This window comes from Thalassophryne amazonica, chromosome 4, assembly GCF_902500255.1.
Source record: "Thalassophryne amazonica chromosome 4, fThaAma1.1, whole genome shotgun sequence".
In the NCBI taxonomy this organism is placed as follows: Eukaryota; Metazoa; Chordata; class Actinopteri; order Batrachoidiformes; family Batrachoididae; genus Thalassophryne; species Thalassophryne amazonica.
In genome coordinates, this window is record NC_047106.1 from 61,004,148 (window position 1) to 61,018,742 (window position 14,595).

The 14,595-nt window shown below is 42.5% G+C and overlaps 1 protein-coding gene across 1 annotated transcript in view; it reads right to left on the bottom strand.

Annotated features, from left to right (window-relative positions):
- Positions 1-1,009: 1,009 nt before the first annotated feature.
- The window catches only part of siae (sialic acid acetylesterase), a 51,970-nt gene continuing 38,384 nt past the window's right edge, over positions 1,010-14,595 (bottom strand). Inside the window, exons 8-10 of the mRNA XM_034167982.1 lie at positions 2,353-2,507; positions 1,568-1,754; positions 1,010-1,319 (exon numbers count right to left, since the gene is read on the bottom strand). Of these exons, the coding sequence (XP_034023873.1) occupies positions 1,050-1,319; positions 1,568-1,754; positions 2,353-2,507 (612 nt within the window). The 3' untranslated portion in view covers positions 1,010-1,049. The remainder of the gene's footprint in view (positions 1,320-1,567; positions 1,755-2,352; positions 2,508-14,595) is intronic.

The window sequence follows — 14,595 nt, forward strand, 5'->3', positions numbered from 1 at the left end:
AATCGTGGACTGTGGATGACTGGATGAAAGTCATATCCAGTGATGAATCTCGAATCTGCATTGGGCAAGGTGATGATGCTGGAACTTTTGTTTGGTGCCGTTCCAATGAGATTTATAAAGATGACTTGCCTGAAGAGAACATGTAAATTTCCACAGTCATTGATGGTATGGGGCTGCATGTCAGGTAAAGGCACTGGGGAGATGGCTGTCATTACATCATCAATAAATGCACAAGTTTACATTGATATTTTGGACACTTATCCCATCAATTGAAAGGATGTTTGGGGATGATGAAATCATTTTTCAAGATGATAATGCATCTTGCCATAGAGCAAAAACTGTGAAAACATTCCTTGCAAAAAGACACAGGGTCAATGTCATGGCCTGCAAATAGTCCGGATCTTAATCCAATTGAAAATCTTTGGTGGAAGTTGAAGAAAATGGTCCATGACAAGGCTCCAACCTGCAAAGCTGATCTGGCAACAGCAATCAGAGAAAGTTGGAGCCAGATTGATGAAGAGTACTGTTTGTCACTCATTAAGTCCATGCCTCAGAGACTGCAAGCTGTTATAAAAGCCAGAGGTGGTGCAACAAAATACTAGTGATGTGTTGGAGCGTTATTTTGTTTTTCATGATTACATGATTTTTTCCTCAGAATTGAGTGATTCCATATGTTTTCCCTCTGCTTGATCTAAAAAAGTAAGCGTTACTGACTGCCACAATTTTTTTTCCTGATTTCTTACAGTGTTTCTTAAAGCCAGAAAGTTGCCATTTGAAATTACTTTAGTTTTGTGTCATGTCTGTGATCTGCTTTTTTTCTACAAAATTAAACAACTGAATGAACATCCTCTGAGGCCGGTGATTCCATAATTTTTGCCAGGGGTTGTAGTCTGCAGGACAAAAGAAGTAGCTATAAAAGGAAATGTAGCAGATATCATATTTGCATTACAAAACACTGTATTTTATGGCTGATTAAAATACCTAGAAGCTGGCTGAGGACCTTAATCCTTCTATGCCACAGTATAAGTTTACGTTTGAAAACTTTCCTGTTATTGGCTTAATTTCCAATACCTGTCGTTGCCAGAGTAACGACTGATAAGGAAAGGAGGTGCAGGTAAAGCCCCGTTGCGGCTGTAAATTGGACAGGCTTTAAAGTCACAGGGCCAGTCTTTCCATGCATATCGAAGACCGGAGACATTGTCAGTATGTGGACATAAACTGACAGATACTTGGACAGTGATGGGACCCCAGTGCATGATGGGAGCTGGAACCCAGGAGGACTGTTGTTCACATGCAGCTTGACTCACCGAGCAGCAGATCTTGATAGTAAAAGTGGGGGAAAAATTGATTTGTGTAAGATATTAAATTATTTTAAAATTCTACAATGAACATAAACTGTACTTAGTGGTCATTTATTAGTAACTTTAATGTGCAGATAGAGTGTCAACATAAAGTGCAATAAAAACACTTCCTGACCTCATATAACATAGATAACATAATTGTTTTGCTCAACATTGGTGAGAAAATGTAATATCTGCCATGTCATAAATCCAACAGTCAGTCTTACCTGGAAAATGTCCTGAGATTGTGTTACAGAGATTGTTTGGTCGTAGGTAATGTTGATATATGTCTGAGTCAACAGCATTTGATGAGGAAAAGGTCCAAGGAAAGTTACGTTCTTCTCATTATAAGCAACTGCTCTTGCCCCAAGTGTCAGTCTGTAGGCTACATCCTGCTTGTCTCTGGGATGGATTCTTTTAAACAGAAAGTCACATCATGTAACAAATAAACACCATCATTTATTGTGGTAGTCAGAATAGGTGGGAAAATGGAACATTTGAGTAATTGTTTAGAATTATTTTATGGGCTTTTTTTATGTGACAGATATCAAGGGCAAACACTGTAAATGTAATCAGTTAATGCATACTTTCACTGAACATTACTGAATATTTTGTAGTGAGTGGCTCTATGGATACATGCACAACAAAATAGAAATGTACAATTAAAATAAATCCTAACAATTTCTCCAATCAAATTATATGAAAATACGACTAATTTGCACTACGTTGTTCAGCTAAAGTTGTTAACTGTATCCAAGGTACTGCAACAAGCTGATTGGAGCCAGGGTTATAAAGTGAGAAGGACTCTATGTGGTATATTTAGTTGAAAGTGTTTCCCATGAAAAATATGCTTTGTTTGGTTTGTTTTTTTTTTCCTAATGGTCAATTTATGCAGATTGGGGTAATTGGCTGAGTGAGGTCGACTTCAACATATGAAGATGGATTAACTATAATTTTCCTAAGGTCAGTGTTTGTTACTATTTTAACCTGTAATTACATGCACCATACTTACGGGTCATAGGGTGATGTTTCATCGGGCAGGTCCATAGCCACAGCCATGAAGGTTCTCTGCATTTTAGGGTTTGGGACAAAACCAATATCTGCAGTCTGGTGCCATCGAATTCTTGGAAAGCTGTCATCTATAGAAGCTTTCTTGTAGGTCGACAACTGAAAGTACAAGGTACAAAGTGATCAGAACAACAGCATTCAAAAAAGCAATTCCATTACCCTCATTCCTGTTGAGAATTGTTGGCCAAAGGTGACACCTGCAAGCTTAAACAATTATAGGAGGCAACTGAAGCTTGAAGATCATCTTTGATGTTGTTAACCACAGTGGTGGGCACAGTTCCGCTAATCGCTATTTATGGAAGCTAAAGTTTTCATTAGCGGATTAACTTTTCAGATAACTTTGAAAACCATCAGTGAACCAATTAGCATGGATGGATTACAGACCGGGCCAGCGTGACCAGCGCCCAGGGGCCCTTGAGGTCCAGGGCCCCATGGGCCCTATCCCAAAACAGTTTGCGATGCCTATCAACATATACAATATGTTTTTACTTCAGAGGGCCCTCCAATTTTCAAGGATCCTCTGACTATTAGGGTCTTTGACCCCAGGGCCTCTGGGGGGTACCTTCAGTGGGCCTTCTGACTACCAGGGCCCCTAGCCATGCTTTTGGGCCCCTTATGAAAATGGATGAGGCGTGGCGCTCCTCTGACTTCGACTTCTGGCTACCAGAGGTCCTAGGAAGGAAGGGGGCATATTTTTAGAGGGCCCTGGTTATGAGAGCCCCTACCAGGGGGCCCTAGGGAGGAGCAGGACATACCATTAGAGGGCCCTCTGATTACAAGGGTTCCTGCTATGTGGCCCCTGACTTCTGGCTACCAGGGGGCCCTAGAGAGGAAGGGGGCATACTTTCAGAGGACCCTTTGATTACAAGGGCACATACTATGGGGACTCTGAATTCTGGCTACCAGGGGTCCTAGGGAGGAGGGGGGCATTCTTTTAGAAGGCCCTCTGATTACGAGGGCCCCTACCAAGGGCCTCTGACTTACCAAGGGCCCTGGGCTGGGTGGGGGTGCTTTCAGTGGGCCCCACAGCTGGCCCTGCTAGTCAGCCATGGGGCCCACTGAAAGTACCCCCACCCTGGGAACTTGGTAAGAGCGGGTGTGGTTGTGGGAGGGCCTCATAGACTATGAGTGGCCTCTAGTCCTTTGACTACAAGGGCTGCTGACCTTGCTAAGGGCCTACTCACACAAGGCACTCCATACTGGACCCAAGTACACTTGATTTCCAAAGTCCAGTTCATTTGATCGTTCTTTAGTACCGGGTTATGGTACACTAGTATGCTTAAAAGTGGTGGACTCTAGCTCGATACACATGTTGTGTCATCACTAACTGTAACAGCGTGGCTCTCAGCATGGATCTCAAACATGACTTCAGTGACAAGACTCCAAATAACAAATAAGTAAATTCATTTGAGATAGTTGTTAATAACTTGTGGTTTTTTAACACATTGGAGTGCGTGCAATGTGTTAATCGTAGAATGAGACCTATGTTTTCCTATAGTAACAACCGGGGCTAAAAAAAAAACAAAAATGGGAGAACAAAAGTGCTTTATCAAGTATGAGTATGTCCAAAAAGGCAAGCTCTATGTTCTCTCGTGAAGCCCTCTCACTACCAGAGTCTTGGTTTCTTCGTTTACCATGGCTCCTTGACTTTCTAGGGACCTAGAAATTGCCAGGTGAGCTACCATATTTCATAACATGTTTTGTTGCAAATATGCAATTCTTGCCCTTACTTAATGTTTCTGAATTTGTATTGTTTCGAAATTATGTTCAATTTCTCTTAAGCAAAGAGACACAAATTAATTTAGCAATTTTGCAATTATTTAAAACAAGCAATTTGTCTGATGGCTGCTATCTTAGACACTGATTAAATTGAGTGAATTTGGCCAAGGGTGTGATTTCACTTTTGTGAAAACAACAAGCCATTTGACTAGTTTCACGTTTCCCCTTTAATAAACCGTAGTAAAGAGACTTTGTGCTTTTTCCTGCAACAGAACTGCAAGCAAATTTTACCCAGTAGCACAAATCTGGTTTGGTGACAGATGATGAAACAGCAAGTGGTTTTGTTGTAGTAGCTGTGGCTGCGTATTTGTGTGTGTGTAACCCTGATATTTTGTTTGAGGATTATTTATTGGAAAACATATTTTATTCAGCTTGTTATTCAATGACTATTCAATGACAGTTTGGACTTGACATGTTTCTGCTGTAAAGGAAGTGTAAAGGGGTCTTGACAATAATAAAACTTGATTTAATACTATCATTAATACAGCATTTTTAATATACCCAAAACCTTCCCCCGTCTCTGTATCCCTCTGCATGCCTCTCTCTCTTGCACACACACAAAAAAACAGCATGCATTTTTTGTAGTAGATGGTGGCTGCCCTCCCCCACTCTCTCACTCAGTGTTGAAAAATTGTTACATTGCCTTGAATTCCCATGGGGGTTGGACATGAATGAGCCAACCCCCATGGGCAGTAAGGTGCAGCAGCTCGGCAGGTGCTGCTGCCACTTCTTTCCAAAAAAGGCCTAGGAAGCCGCCTGATTGCTCTGCTTTATCCGGGAATGGGAACATAAAGCCTTTCTCTCCAAGTAACATCAAAATTAAACATCTACTTAGTGCTCTAAACGTGGCTTTGTACATGGTGGCTATCATCGCCACACAATTGTTTGCTGGCTGGCTAACTGCGTGGCAACGCTCAACTGCGCTCTCACTGGAGGAATATGCTACACCGGTGGCACACGCTGTGCCGCTGGATACGTGGAGCCAGTATGTTCTGTTTAATCATGTCGTGGATCAAGGAAAAGCGCTTGTCCCGTGTACACATCATCAGCGAGGTCCAAAGACATCGCTGATGCGTTTCACATCTAACCGGGTTAGTGCTACTCTTTTCTGCATCGTTCTTTTACTCTGTGGATATGTGCACCTAAATCCTGGCCCCGTGGATCCACTTCTGGCTCCAGTGAAACAGCACCAGGTAGACACCGCTCTGCATCCGCCTATTCCTGACGCTATGCTCCCTCTGCCCTCAGGATTACGAGGTAACACTAACAGTTTGACAAAAACGCAGGCGAACATTACTGCTCTGCGACCTACAAACGCGTTACAGGCGATCGTGATTCGCAGACAAAAGGAGACTAAACTTTTCCAAACAGTCAATCATGCCCGCGTGCTGTGAAATCCTCACAATAAACCAAAAGACATTTTCGGGGGACATATTAACATACGGAGCGTTATATCCAAGACTGAACAGACTGAACATTTACTAACGGACTCAAACTTGGACTACCTCTGCCTCACAGAGACATGGTTATGTCCTACAACCCCGGTTTCTGCTTTCACTGTTCCTGGATATAAAACATATAGACGTGACGGGGGGGAAGGGGTTTTGATATATGTTAAGGATGGTATTCAAAGCAATGAAATTAATATAAAAACTAATACAACAGAATGTGTAGGAGTTTCAATTACACTTTCTTCTGAAATGTCTTTTGTTGTGATTGTCATTTATCGCCCCCCAAATGCCAAAAACATATTTTATACAGAGTTATTTAAAATGCTTAAAATGTTTGAAGGGAAAGAGGTCCTATTAATGGGGGATATGGATATAAACTGGGCAGATAAAACGTAAAAAGAACCTTAAAGAAATCATGAAATCATTCCAGATGAGACAAATAATTAATAAACCCACAAGGATAACAAAAACTTCTCAAACACTCATAGATTTAATTTTTACAAACAAACCTGAAAGGATAGTGAAAACACATAATTTATTAACTGGATTATCTGATCATAATCTCACATTGGTTGCCAGAAAATTAATTAAAACCAGATTTAGGGACCAAATTCAACTAAAAACCAACCAAAGTATATCTTTCATTTCAAAGAAGGATCTGTCTCTATTGGAAAATGATCTAAAGCAAACAAACTGGTATGATATAACAGAAAATAAATCATGTGAGAAAGCGTGTAATGATTTAATATTAATTTAAAAAAATATTTTCTTAAAATACATAAAGACAAAAAAAACAAAAAAAAAACAAGGTTTGCTGTGGTTCAATGGTGACCTCTGGGAATTTATGAAGAAAAGAGATGCCTCACTTAAAAAGTTTATCAAAACTAGATTAACCTCCAGTCAATTAATATATCGAAGTCTGAGAAACAAGGTCACAACATTACTTAGAAAAGCAAAGGCAAATTTCTTCCTTAATCTAATTAATGATGCAAAAGGGAATGTACATTTTTGTGGAGAAGTATTGATAAATTTCTTGGAAATGAAAAAAACACTCAACATGACCTACAGCTAAAAATAGATGATAGCACCAAAAATGATTATGCAACACTAGCAATGTTTTTCAATGAATATTTTATTAACTCTGTTCAGAGACTGGCTCAGTTGTTTCCAGCACCTTGCTCTTTCCAACTTCAGTCTGTGATGTATCTGCCTTTAATTTGACACCTGTTAATGATGCAAAGGTGGAAAGGCTTATTGGGCAACTCAATAATAGCAAAGCAAAAGATCTGTATGGCTTAGATAATGCCTTTCTAAAACAAACAAGGAAGGTCTAACACCAGTGTTGACTAAATTAATTAATCAGTCTATTAGAGACGCTATCTTTCCTGTTGTACTAAAAACTGGTATCGTCACACCAATACATAAGTCTGGAGACAAACTAGAGGTCAGTAATTACCGGCCTATCACCATCCTCCCTGCCATCTCCAAAGTGTATGAAAAGGTAAGTAGCAGAGCAATTAATTACACACATTGAAACCAAATCTCTTTTCATTTTCAATTTGGTTTCAGAAAAAATATTCAACAGAGACAGCTTGCTCCTACTTCCTTGAAGAAATTAAAACAAATTTAGATCATGGAGGTGTAGTGGGAGCTGTGTTTCTGGACCTGCGAAAGGCTTTCGATACTGTTTCTCACAGTGTCTTAATAAGGAAATTATCAAATTTTGAACTGTCTAATCAGACAATAAATTGGACTGCATCATACCTAAGTGGCAAGAAACAATGTGTTCGAGTAAATCACACATTGTCCCCTTTAAAAGACTGCACTATGGGAGTTCCGCTGCTTTTTAGTTTGTACATTAATGATCTTCCATCGGTGTGTGACATTAACATCATTATGTATGCGGACGATACTGTCCTGTTTAGTCACGGAAAGAACATGACAGAAGTGGCCACAAAATTAACAGGAGAATTGAAAAAGTTGCTGCTTGGCTACAAAATTGCTGTCTCACACTAAATGTTGACAAAACGGTTGCAATGTACTTTACAAACAGACAAAAACCTTTAAATCAACCAGACATCCATATAAATGGGAAAAAAAAAATTAAAAATGTAAACAACTTCACCTACTTGGGCGTTACCCTTGACCCAACCTTGACTTTTAAAAATCATGTCAAGAAATTGTGTAATTCTTTAAAATTTAATCTGGCAAATTTTAGGTACATTCGAGGATCTTTTACTATTGAGGCATCTCATATGTATTTAAATTCTATGATTCTCTCACGCCTTCTGTATTGCGTGACTAGTTGGTCGCAGGCCAGTAAATCAGTCCTAAAGCCACTTGAATCAATGTTCAAAAGGGCAATAAAAATTCACGATAGGAAATCCAGACAATATCATCATTATCTTATTCTTTCTAAGTATGATTTTCTAAATTTTGACAATCTAATAATACATGCAAATATCTGTCTACTCTTTAAAATCATCTATGATATGGCTGCTCCTCCCCTAAGAAGGTTTGTCACGTGCTCAGAAAGAACAACTCGAGCTACAAGGGCAACCTCTAGAGGAGAGTGCAGCATTGCTAAATGTAGGACCTCTTTTGCCAAATCTGTCTTTTCTGTTGTTGCCTCTAGTCAGTGGAATATGTTACCAAACGACATAATGAAATGTACAACTTTTCCAACATTTGCACAGCTGACAAAGAAATGGCTTTTATCAAAGCAAGTTTGCACCCACCACTGATGAATGTATGTGTATGAGAGTGTGTGCACGTGAGAGCACAGAGTGTGAGAGTATAGCGTGGAGATGTTTGAAAAGTGTGACTATATATATATATATATATATATATGATGAGTGTGAACAAAGTGGTATCTTTTGTATATGTCTTTGAATTGATAAAATGTTGAAAGTTTTTATAAATAGTATATTTGGGGGGCGAGGTATGATATGTTTACAGTATGAATAGTCTTTGTGCTAAATGGACTTTCTTTTCACTTACAAACTCTGTCACTTATAGTTAGACATCAACCTGTCCAGGGACTACAGGTGGAAATTAGTATTTTTGCTATAACCTGGCACAATGCATCTTTCCTGTTTTTTAGGTCAATGTATTATTGTGCACTGTCCCTGAGAAATAAAATCATACCATACCAATCAGGTGTTGCAAGAACGTTTGAAAATCCAAGTGAAAATGCAATATTGATATAAAACCCCCTGCCAGTATCAAAACTCCTCACATTCAGATGAGGTGGGCGATACCGAGAATTTTGGTATTGATCCGATACCAAGTAAATACAGGCCCAGTATCGCCGATATCGATAACGATACTTTTTCATATTTAAGGTTCATAGATCCAAAGGATCCAAAAGACCTAGGATAGAATTTCGCAAAACATTGTACGTGACAACAAAATACTTTATTATCACAATCAACATTTTTGTTTAAAAAATATCACTTAAGACAACTTAAAACAAAATCTCCTGAGGTAGAGGGCTGACTCGAGGAGAGCGCTGAGTGGGCATGCCAGGCTGATCCTACCTGCATGGCTGTTGGCTGGTGCCACTGAGCCACGTGATGGTGCAACAACAAAAGACCAGAGGGGGGAAGGTGCGCTGCTCCGTGTTGTGTGACACAGTGCAATGCTGCTCTTACAGAGAGTAGACTTTGATGAATCTGCGTGCACAGCAGTCAGTGCGTGCAAGAGAGAAAAAAAAGCTTGAGTATCGATCTTTTTACACAAGAATCGTTCAATATCAATACCAGCGTTGGTATCGATATTATCGATATTAGGATCGATCCTCCCACCTCTAATTCAGACAGTTCAGCTTGAGAACTTGCTCTGTGCTTTTACTACAGCCTTTACTTTGCTATTACCAGATCAGCAACCAACAGCCTTTTTAAAGGCTCATTGCCCTTTATATTGCATTATATTATTTTATAATATGTTATTTATTGATATTATATTAACCTGCTTGCACTGCTTTCATAGCAAAATCCATTCGGATTTACCAGAAAACTGCTTGGGCAGAAGTGGCACAGAACCCTAATATGCCCAGAAGAGGTCATTAACCAACACCTCAGTGACACATACAGCGACAAGCATAGGGTCAACCGGATGACTGAGTTTCTCCTGAGGAATTCCTATATAGACACCAGTGTGCAGAAGGGTGGAGTTCCAGGCATCCCAGGCTGCATACAACACACGGGAGTGGTCACCCAGCTAATCCGAGAGGCAATAGAGAGCTGGGGAGATGTGTCAGTCATTTAACTTGACTTGGCAAATGCCTACGGATCCATCCCTCACAAATTGGTGACAAGAGCCTTGACAACCCACCACATTCCACAGAAGGTCACAGAACTCATACAGGACTATTACAGCAGTTTCTGCATGAGATTCACCTCTGGGGCAATAACATCTGCGTGGCATCGACTAGAAAAAGGCATCATCACGGGTTGTACCATATCAGTGACATTGTTTGCTCTGGCGATGACCATGCTTGTCAAGGCAGCGGAAGTGGAGTGCAGAGGTCCTCTCTCCAGATCTAGCTTTTGGCAACCGCCAATTCGAGCTTTTATGGACGATCTGACTGTCACATCAACATCAGTGCCGGGATGTCGCTGGCTCCTCAGGGGCCTGGAAAGGCTGATCGCATGGGCAAGAATGGCGTTCAAGCCAGCCAAATGCAGGTCACTGGTCCTGAGGAAGGGTAGAGTGGAGGACAAGCACCGCTTCCACTTGGATGGACTCCCAATTCCAATGGTGTCTGAAAAGCCTGTGAAGAGCTTGGGGAAGATCTTCAATGCCACCCTGAGAGACACAGCAGCAATTGAGTCCATGCAGGAAGAGCTCAAAACCTGGCTATCATCAGTGGACAGGTCAGGCCTCCCTTGGAAGTTCAAGGCATGAATATACCAACATGGCATCCTGCCAAGACTCCTATGGCCATTGTTGATGTATCAAGTCCCAGTAACAGCAGTGGAGGGTTTGGAGTGGAACATCAGCCAGTTCCTGTGCTAGTGGCTGGGTCTGCCGAAGAGTCTGAGCTGCATTGCCCTGTATGGACACTCCAACAAGCTGCAGCTTCCTTTCTCTGGCCTGACAGAGGAATTCAAAGTAACAAGAGCCAGGGAGGTGTTACTGTACAGAGACTCAGCTGACACCAGAGTGTCCTCTGCAGGCATAGAGGTCAGAACCGGAAGGAAGTTGCGGGCACAGGACGCAATCCAGCGGGCAGAAGCAAGGCTGCGTTATGGCATCTTGGTGGGGTTGGTGGCAGCTGGGCGAGCGGGGCTTGGAAGACATTCAACACCACGCTACGACAGAGCCCAGGGGAGAGAGAGACGTCAGCTCATCCAGAATGAGATTCGGGCAGAGGTGGAGGATGAACACCGTAGCAGGACCGTGACCATGCGCCAACAAGGAGCTTGGACTAACTGGGATCACGCATCGGCTAGGAAGATCACCTGGTCAGAACTTTGGAAGTCAGAACCAGCAAGACTCAAGTTTTTGACTCAGTCTATGATGTCCTCCCAAGTCCTTCAAACCTGCACTGCTGGGGTCTGGCAGAAACCCCAGCATGTCCGCAGTGCCCTGCTAGAGGTTCTCTGGAGCACATTTTAAGCTGCTGTCCAGAGGCCCTGGGAGAGGGGAGGTACAGATGTTGCCATGACCAGGTGCTGAAGGCAGTTGCTGACCCCATCTGCACTGGAATCCAGCAGAGCAGACACCAGCCTCCAGCAAGGCTAAACATCACATTTGTCAGGGCTGGACAGAAGTCCCAGTCACAGCGAAAAGTCCCAACTGGGCTGCTGTCTTCAACGCGTGACTGGCAGCTGAAGGTGGACCTGGGGAGGCAGTTGACAATCCCAGAGCACATCACCAGCACAACACTCAGGCCAGACATGGTCTTAACATCTGAGAGCTCAAGGCAGGTGGTGCTGGTGGAACTAACTGTCCCTTGGGAAGACCGCATTGAGGATGCACACAAGAGGAAGAAGGCAAAGTACTTGGAACTGGTGGAGGCCTGCAGGCAGAATGGGTGGAGGGCCCAATGTGAGCCAATCGAGGTCGGCTGCAGGGGATTTCCAGGACAGAGCCTGCACCGGATACTCAGGCTTCTTGGGATTAGAGGGTTACAGGAGAGGAAAGCCATCAAGAACATCAGCGAGGCAGTGGAGAGAGCCTCAAGGTGGCTGTGGATTAAGAGGGACGACACATGGGGTAGTGTGCTGCGTGGACACAAGTCAGGGTCTGATCAACCCCAGCTGGGTCGCCCAGGCGAGGGTGTCTGATGATCTAAGACCCGAAACACCCTGTGACCCTGAGTTCATCACTGAGGATGTGTCCAAGCTGCACCTTTATAGGTGTTTCTATTAACTACTATACTATATTGCATATATTCTGTTATATTATTTTCATAGTTCTTTTTATTGTCTTGTCAAAGGCTGATTGTATTATATATTATATGATATTATTATATTATATTATATTACATTATATATTATAGTTAAACTTTGAAAGGTTCACAGCCTTTTTAAAGGCTAGAGTAAAGTTGCTAACTAGCAACTCACAGCCTTCTTAAAAGCTTATTGTTCTTTGCATATTATCAGTTATCAAGTTGTTCACCAATGAATATAGCTTTATACACCCTGAAGAAAACCATACACCCTGAGGCCGAAGGCTTTATGGTCCAGTACCATTACTGACCAAGCCAAGTCGATTCTTGTTAGTAGAGGAATAGATGAATTTCAAAACAGAAGTACTAAGTACCCAGCCTCAGTCAGGGATAGAGGCATTGGGTGTACCAGTAGGAGCTTTACAAATGGTTTACTCAGTTGCTCTCTACCCAGTGGGCAAACTGTGACTAGGCAGTGGCAACTTTACTCTCCTTAAACTGGCTGTGTGTAAGCACAATACTTTTGTTCATGGATTTTCTGACTGGAAACATTCATAGCAGATTGGTGGGCATGAGAGGAGTGTGGAGCATAGGGCTTGCATGCAAGCATTACATAATCGCTGCAGAGGCACAGCAACAATTGAGTCTGATACTGTCAAACAAATTGATGCAGAGAGACAATACTGGTGGGAAGTTTTGAAAAGAGTTGTTGCAGTCATCCAGTTTTTGGGGGAGAGGGGACACGCTTTCAGGGAGATGATGAGCTATTACGATCAGCCCACAATGGTAATTTTTTGGGCATCATAGAAGTCTTAGCCAAATTTAACCCATTCCTAGCTGAGTACCTCCAAAGGTTTGGAGGCAAGAATTTATCCATTTGATGGGAGAGAGAACAAAGCAGGCAACTGTTAATGAGATCAAAGAATCAAAATACTTCTCTGTTATAGTTGACTCCACTCCAGACCTTGCTCATGTGAACCAACTCACTGTTAAGAAGGTTCCAGGTTCAAATCCCACCCCTGCCACATTTCTCCATGTAATGTGGAGTTGCGTCAGGAAGGGCATCCGGCATAAAAACCTGCGCCAATTCAACATGCAGATCCACCTTGGATTTGCTGTGGCGACCCCGAGTGCAAACAAGGGAGCAGCCGAAGGGACTTACTACTTACTGTTAATAATGATGGACATGCAGTTGAGGGTTTTCTGGCTTTTGAGCCTATTGAAAACCACAGTGGGGACAGTTTGACTGAGTGTGTCATTGCTATTGTTGTGTGTTGGGGGGTTTGGCTGGATGTTTTTGTGTTGTTTTCTTTTCTTTGCTCTCCAGGTGGTATGCAAACTGGTTTTTGTCTGTGGAGACGGTGCTGGCAGAAGAGTCCTTCACCCTCATCAGCATTATTAGCTGCACCTGTGGAGGATGTTCACGTGCAGGCCTACTGACTCGCAGCACCTGTGGATGATGCTCACGTGTAAACTTAAAGACTTTCAGCTGAAACAGATAATGAGATGGCGTTCTGCATTTAAGCCATGAGTGGTTCAAGCAGAATTGCCAGGAACTCAACCTTGACGTTCGTTTGTGAGACGCTGAGGACCGCGCCAGGGTTTGACACATCGTGCCTGTGAAGGAGGATGGGTGAGGGACACATGCTGTCAGCACACATCAAAGAGTCAGTTTGTCGTGTCCACCTGGGGGGTGTTTGGCGGTGAATCTGAGTCCAGAAGCGCCGAGGCTTCGATCCTTTTGGGCGCTGGAGAGAGCGCCGTCCTTCACTCCACCAGACAAACTAAATATTTATGTTGTACACTAATTATTGCACTAGAGGGGGAAATAAAATTGTTTTGTTTGTGGAACCGCTTTCTGGTTATTTAGCGCTGTGTTCGGTCAGACGTTGGTCCGCTCCTCAACCTGCGTCTGCACATAACAGCTATGGTGGAAAATCTGGGCCTAGACTTGTCTAACTGTAGGGGCCAGTCATATGATAATGCAAGTGACATGTCGGGAGAGTACAATGGAGTCCAAGCACATCTTAAATGAAGAAACCCTTTGACTTGTTATGTCCCCTGTGCAGCACATTCACTGAATTTAGTTGGTGTCAATGCTGTTGACAGTAGCCCAGACGCTGGACGTTTTTTGACTTTGTACAGCCAATGTACACATTTTGTGCATCATCTACACACAGGTGGGGAAAGGTTTTCCATGATACTGATGTCAGTCTCACACTGAAATCACTGTCAGGTACTCGGTGGAGTGCACAGGCTGAGTCGACTAAGGCTCTTTGGAAATATTATGCACAACTGAGAGAAGCATTGAATGATATGTCTAAAGATATGGAGGAGAAATGTGCAACTCGAAGTGAAGTCTCTGCACTCTGTGACAAATTGGACACGCTGGAGATGGCCTTCATGGCACACTTCTGGGACACAATACTACAAGCCACAAGCCTGCAGTTGCAGAAGCATGATATTGACATATGTACAGCTACACAACTTCTCTTGTCTTTACGAGACTTGTGGCAGCACAGAGAGATAACTTTGAGGTGTTTGAAGGGGCAGCTTTAAA